Genomic DNA, 7,200 nt, shown 5'->3' with positions numbered 1-7,200 from the left:
TCGTATCTTATGCTATATAAAGAAGATATTTGAAATAAATGAATCATTGATTTTTCAGAATTCTATTATGTGATCTCTAGCATCATTTCTATCACCAAGGCCATATTTTCCAACTACTGATCCTTCCTTTTTGTTCCCAACCTTTGCATTCCAACACCAGTAATGATCCATACATCTTGATTGCATGTATGATCAATTTCAGATTGAAGAAGTTGGTAGAATTCTTCTATTTCATCCTCACTAGCAAATAAATTTGTTTAATAGTAGTATTAACTGGTCTTCCCTGGAAGTGCATGGATATTATCCTATCACAGACTGCATTGTACTCATGACTGATCTGGCTATGTTCTTTCTGACAGTGAATGTAACACCGTTCCTCTTCAATTTGCCATTCCTGGCATAGTAAACCATGTGGTTGCCTGATTCAAAATGGCCAATACTATTCCATTTCAGCTAATACCTAAGATATCTATGTTTATGCATTCTATTTCATTTCTGACAATTTCCAATTTTCCTAGTTTCATAATTCGTACATCCCTTTTTCTGTTTATTAATGGATGTTTACAGCTGTTTCTCTTCATTTTGAGTTGTGCCCCCTCAACAAATGAAGGTAATGTGGGCTTTACTCCATTCATGTCATCACAGTCAACTCTACTTTGAGGAGGCAGCTCTTCCCAAGTCTCGTTTTGAGCACCTTCCAACCCAAGGGGCTCATTTTCCGGCACTATATCTGACAGTGTTTCTCTGCTATTCATAAAGTTTTTAGTGACTAAATATTTGGAAGTAGTTTGTCACTCCTTCTTAATTGTCTGTCTTCATCTGGAAGCTCATCTGAAACCTGTCCACCATGGGTGACCCTGCTGGTATTTAAAATACCCATGGCGTAGCTTTCAGAATCACAGCAACTCACAAGCCACCACGTGTCATACTGTCATATGTTAGTTACTTAATATCTGTTGAATTAATGACTCTTTCCTTGTAATCATAATCCAGACAATTCATTTGCATTCCGTAATATGAGGATTTTTCAACTGCAAAAGTATTTAACAGTACAGTCTTACGAGATGCACATTAATTAGTTAAATATTTTTCATCTGAATATTTTCTCATTGACTTTAATTCTATCTTTTCAAGTATGTGTCCATAATATTTAGTCCTGGTATGGTGCTGTGGGTTAATGCGCTGAACTGCAAAGTCGCTTTGAACTGCAATGCCGGCAGTTCAAGCTCACCAGCTGCTCCTAGGAAACCCTATATAGGGTCTCTATGGGTCAGAACCAACTCAACGGCACTTAACAACTTAATCTATAACACACAGCAGTTTGGCTGAACACTTCTTATTCCTCCTCCCATCACTGCAGCCCTTTCCCTCCTAAATCCATACAACTAAATGTGATGGCATGGTGGATTAAATCTAAATGTTGGTCTGCTAACCTACAGGGTCTCTAAGAGTTAACAACAACAACAACAAAATGCTTTCATAGTATGCTTATAAATTCTTAGTAATGTATCTTAAAGTTGGAGCTCAACAAACGGAGTTTCTTACAAGGAAGTGTAACCAGAATTTTCCATTAGGAAAGAAGAAGGAGGAAAGGAGGTATTTCTGACAAGAGTAATAAGGAAATATGTACTCTTGCTATTGTTACTTTCTTTTTGTCCAATGATATTTCTGCCTTCATTTTCTATGCCCCACACCAAGACAAATAGGCACAAAATACTGATCCCTGTCCACATGCCATTCCACTTTATTATCGGGTGAAAATTGAAAATCTCATAGATTGCACAGATACTTAAATTGGTTCAATGGTACATGCAATTCAACAGTCAATACCACGACAATTTATTCTACCTGCCTTCTTTAAGATCGACTGACTCTTATAACTCAGTGTCACCCATGCAAAAAAGAAAACACCAGTAAAGAATTAATAGTGCTAAAAGATATGAGTTATTTCTGTTTTTATTTATTCTAATATTCTGAAATTAAATAGCGGAATTACAAACATAGTAAATTATACACTCCAAAATGGTAAATTTTATGTTATATGAATGAACTATTTGGTCTATAACTTCTTTTTCTTGTAATATTCTAAGACAATATCTAAAGTTGTTGGTTTTACCTTTCCCTTCAATTTACACCAATTATCTTTTTGTCTTGTATTTTAGTTTCACCCAACATTGCTAAATAATTAAGACATTTAAAATATAATCAGTACAAAGCAGCCAAAATCAGCTAAGAGTTTTTATTCATCAACAAATTTGTCCCAAGCTTGGATGTACTACAAATCTCTTGAGGGTATGAGAACTACTAGCTTGTAAGCTTGCTTCTTTCCGATCCTGTTGCACCAAGTCAACGGAGTTTTGTTTCAAAATCAAAGCACAGCTGTATTAGCTTTTCGGAACTGAATTAATACAGGGCTCTGATAACACTAATGTAAGGCAAGTATTAAAAACGGAACGCAACTTCAACCAACAACAAAAGTGAGCTAATTCTCAGAGATTCTAAAATCATGCATCCCTACGTCCTCCTTTTTGCTGCATCTCCCACATGATATCCCCACCTTGTACTCTGGGGTCCAGCCGTGCTGTCTGATATCTTATTTCACTCTCCCTACCACTCTCAGGATCTTAGCACTTGCCATTTAGTCCCTTAACCAGGGAACTCTCTCCTTGCCTCTTTGCCTAATTTATTCCCATTATCTTTCAGACCTTCCTGAACCAAGTCAAAATATCCGAGGGAGTTTTTCAAATACTGGCCTTGTTGTCTGGAATCACATTTATTGGATGCTGAGAAATGATAGATGATGCTAAATTAAATCTCTGCAAAACAGGTTCGAGAGCACCCTAGACGTGACTTCATTTAAAAAGATTTTCACTCGCTCCCGTTTCACAGAGCAAAAAGGAAGGTTCAGAAGCAAGGGCGGCGTTGGCGCTAGGGCAAGAAGCAACTTGGAAGATTGGGATGGGGATGTTGGGTCTCAACGAGAGCCGTTCGCCTCGTTCCCTCTCAGGCTCTCCACTTGCCTAGTCTTTCCAAATGAACAGCCCCCGCGAGCTTCGCCTTCCTAGCCAGGACCCCAGGCGCCACAACAAGCTCTTCAGCCTCACGGACACTCCCCAGACACTTACCATCTGCCTTCACGGAGAGGCGCGGTAGACAGAGCAGTAGCAGCGCCGCGGCCCATAGTCCTGGTAAGCGGCTGCGCGCCAGAGTACGAAGGCCGGGTCCCTTGGCTGCCATGGTCCTGGCGTCCACTGGCCGGCAAGCTAGGTGCGGGATCCGGCTGCGCTCTGCCGTACCGCAGGAACTGCCCGGCGTGCGCCGCTCGGCGCTGTACGCAGAGCTCTGATAGCGCGTCGTAGGTTTAGCGCGGAGATGTAGGAGCAGGGAGAGTCGGGGAGGCTTGGGACGTCGGACTCGGAGCGCTGGGCTGGACAAACTTCCTGGGGGAGACGCGAGGGGAAGGCGGGAGGAGGTCTTCTCCGTGGCGCCGAGGAGGCGGTTGCAGCAGGGCTCCGCCTTCACACAGGGCACCTGGAGGCCTCGGTGCCAAAATTGGCTGCGATTGACCACGCGCTTCGTGGGCGCCGCTGGGGCGGAGGGTGAGTGCGCAAAGAGGCGGGAAGAACAAGCTGTAGCGAACCTCCGCAGGACTGGGTGACCCTCGACATGAGGGGTGGCGCCATCTGAGAGGCCGAACCCGTCTGGTAGGACTGCTGAGAAACCGGTACCTAACTCTGCTTCTCAATTTTCCTACTGGCGTTCTTCTTTTCAAAAAAGAAAGAATCCTACATGCCAACCTCACTCTAAAAAGTCAAACGCAGGGAATAGCGAGATTTCACTTCTCTAAAAACACGGCTTGTAAATCCCTCAGAAAGGGGTAAAGTTTGGGGTTGCTGCCTTTACTATTCCTAATATCCCTGTTGTTATGTTCTGTGGAGTCAGTTCCGACTCATAGCGACCCTGTACAGGGTTTCCGAAGCTGTAAATCTTTACGGGAGCAGAAAGCCTCATCTTTCTCCCGCGGAACAGCTGGTAGTTTCAAACTGCTGACCCTGAGGTCTCTGGTGGGATTGTCACCATTATCACCCATTTCCCAAATCTGGACTCCTTGACCTCCTAAAGACGTGAAATTAGCCAATGAAATCCTATCCCATCCAACTCACCTAGTAGCCTATATCCTCAGCATCAGTATCATTAAGTGGAGGAGAGTGGACTTGCATCCTTCAGTAACAGAGTGAAAATGGTCAGTATTTCTGTAACTGGGGCATGGGTGTCACTTTATAAATCCCTTCCATATTTATGGACTGCTCAACAAATATCAGACCCCTGGTGTGGCACTGCAGGATCAGCACTGGACTTTGAACCACAAGGTTGGCAGTTCAAACCCGCCAGCTGCTCCTCGGAAACCCTACACAGGGTCACTATGAGTTGGAATTGACTCAATGGCACTTAACAACAACAATAACAACATGTATCTATTGAGTGCTGGCATCATGTTGTCCCCTGTGCTGCACCTGAATGATACTTGTTGCTAAGTACCGTTGAGTCGGTTGTGACCCAGAGCAACCCTGTATAGGGTTTCTGAGGAGCAGCTGGTGAGCTTGTACCGCTGACCTTGCAGTTCAAACGGCTTTGCAGTCTGACGCATTAACCCACAGCGCCACACCAGGAATGATACTTAAAATGTCTTAAGAACGCTCACACTCCACAATGTGGAAGACAGTTAAGACTGGACAGGCGATTGATGCTCTCTGGAACAGATGACTGTCCTCATTTCATGAACTCAAAAACAGGCCCTGACAGACTCTATCTTATCTACTTTCCCCTCCCCCCAAATAAAAACTGGGATTGGAACTCCTTTGATTGACTACAGGTGTCATTTTCAACAAACATAATTTTTGAGGGGCAATGAAAAGAGATTATCTCCTGTGTTCGCCTCACCACCACCTCCCTTCCTGTGTGTGAACTGCAAAGCTATTTTTCTTGTTGTTAAATGCATTCAAATGGTTCTGACTCACAGCGAATATGTGTAGGGTTTCTGAGGAGCGGCTGGTGAGCTTGAACTGCCGACCTTGAGGTTCAACCCAACCTTTCTGTCCAGTGCCTACCCTGTAGTTCCACACCAGGACTTTTTGTTGTTGTTATGTGCCGTTGAGGCGGCTCTGACTCATAGCAACCCTGTATAGGATTTCGGAGCAATGAATGGTAAATTTGAACCACCAAACTTGCAGTTCAAACTGACCTTGAGGCCCAGTACTTACCTACAGCGCCACACTAGGACTACAACACCAGGACTGTTGTTAAGTGCCATCGAGTCTGTTCTGATTCATGGCAATCCTGTATTAATTTTCCAAGGAGCACCTGGTGAGTTTGAACCATCAACCTTGCTGTTCACCTTGCAGTCCAGTGCATTAACTTGCAGGGCCACACCCAAAATACCAATGGTTAATTCTTTTGGGTAATAAAACTATGCTTTTAGTTACAAATAACTCTAGGGTGTTAGATGCTGTGAGACTTGACAGTAATTTCAGATGTAAGTGTAAATTAATTTACTTAGGTACTTTCTGCCTAACAGCTAGCTGGTACCACAAGAAGTGAGACTTCACATGTCTGGACAGGAGGAGACAGTTTAAAACCCGAGAGTGTTGAGAGTGAGGAGGGGATGTCAGAAGGTCTCTGCAGGAGCTACTGACTGACCCATTGAAGTGAAGAGCTTTTAGAAGAGTCAATTAGATATTATTACCTATATTAATTTCCTAAGGCTGCTGTAACAAAAAGGAGCTCTGGTGGTGTAGTGGTTATGAGTCAGGCTGGTAATCTCAAGGTCGGCAGTTTGAAACTACCAGCCGTTATGCAGGAGAAAGATGAGGCTTTCTGTTCCCATAAAAATTTATAGCCTCAGAAACCCAATACAGGGTTTCTATGAGTCGGAACCGACTCCACGGCACATAACCACCACACCACCATAACAAACTACTACAAAACTGGGCAGCTTAAAAGAACAGAAATGTATTATCTCACAATTCTGGAGGCTAAGAATCAAAAATCAGGGTGTCGACCATTTGTCTCTCCTGATCCCACAGGATGCTACCTCATAGGAGCACTGGCCATCACTACCCTAGAAAGTGCAGGGAAAGAGTGAGAGAGAAAATACCTCAACCTCCCTCTTCTACTAGGAACCCTGGTTGCACAGTGGTTAAGTGTTCACCCCTAACTCAAAGGTTTGAATCCACTATCTGCTCCACAAGAAAAAGATGTGATCAAGTTCTGTAAAGCTTTACAGTCTTGAAAATCCCACGGGATCTGGAAAGCAACCAGCACAGTCCACATACGTAGTCTTTTCTTTCATTTGATTTAAAAAAAAAAATTTTTTTAAGGGAAAATACAAAGACCTATCAGCTCTTAGTGGCGTAATGGACTACTAACCACAAAGTCAGCAATTCGAATCCACTGGCTGCTCTGTAAGAGAAAGAGGAGGTATTACAGCCTCAGAAAGCCTGTATAGGGTCGTTATGAGTTTGAATCAACTCAATGGCAGTGGGGTTGGTTTTGGTATCAGCTCCTGTGTTACCTAAGAATGAAGTCCATTCAGTCTTATCCAACATGGAAGCTAAATTGTAGCGTTAACCACTGGTTGTACTCTTCATACAAGGTAAACAGAAAAGAGGATTAGTAAAAATGTATTATAGAATTTGAAAACCAACTAAATTTCACTTCTATCGAATTGAATCTGACTCACAGAAATCTATTGTAGCATTTCCAAGGCTGTAAATCTTTACAGGAACAGAAAGCCTCATCTTTCTTCCCCAGAGCAGCTGCTGGGTTTGAACTGCTGAACTTATACTTAGCAGTCCAGTGATTATCCTATAGCAGTTTATGGAAAAACTCCATTACCTTTTAATTCCATTTCTCCATGAATTTTTTTAAGCCCTTCATATAGATGCTACACACTTCTGAAATTGGTCAGGTGGCCTGATGTGGTAAGTATTGTTTCCTGACCCTTCCCTTTCATCTACTTGCTTTCTGAGCATCTTTGCATGTAGGAGGTTTACTAAGTGTCTCCTGGTGGATGTGATCTGGAGATAGGCTTCCCTTTTCACGTCTCTTATTACTCAGCTGCAAGCTATCTTAGCAGGTGTTGGCTATCTGTGTAATGCATAGCAGCTGGTATTGGTTCCTGTCTGGATGGTGGGATATTAT

General features: G+C 43.0%; 1 protein-coding gene across 1 annotated transcript in view; it reads right to left on the bottom strand.

The window, feature by feature from the left end:
* Positions 1 to 3,683, bottom strand: part of SUSD5 (sushi domain containing 5) — a 135,975-nt gene extending 132,292 nt beyond the window's left edge. The window contains 2 exon segments of the mRNA XM_006859168.1: positions 3,126 to 3,342; positions 3,438 to 3,683. Of these exon segments, the coding sequence (XP_006859230.1) occupies positions 3,126 to 3,342; positions 3,438 to 3,683 (463 nt within the window).
* Positions 3,684 to 7,200: the final 3,517 nt, after the last annotated feature.

The sequence above is a fragment of the Chrysochloris asiatica genome, unplaced genomic scaffold, assembly GCF_000296735.1.
Source record: "Chrysochloris asiatica unplaced genomic scaffold, ChrAsi1.0 scaffold00030, whole genome shotgun sequence".
Taxonomy (NCBI): domain Eukaryota; kingdom Metazoa; phylum Chordata; class Mammalia; order Afrosoricida; family Chrysochloridae; genus Chrysochloris; species Chrysochloris asiatica.
This window is presented reverse-complemented; position numbering and strand designations above follow the sequence as displayed.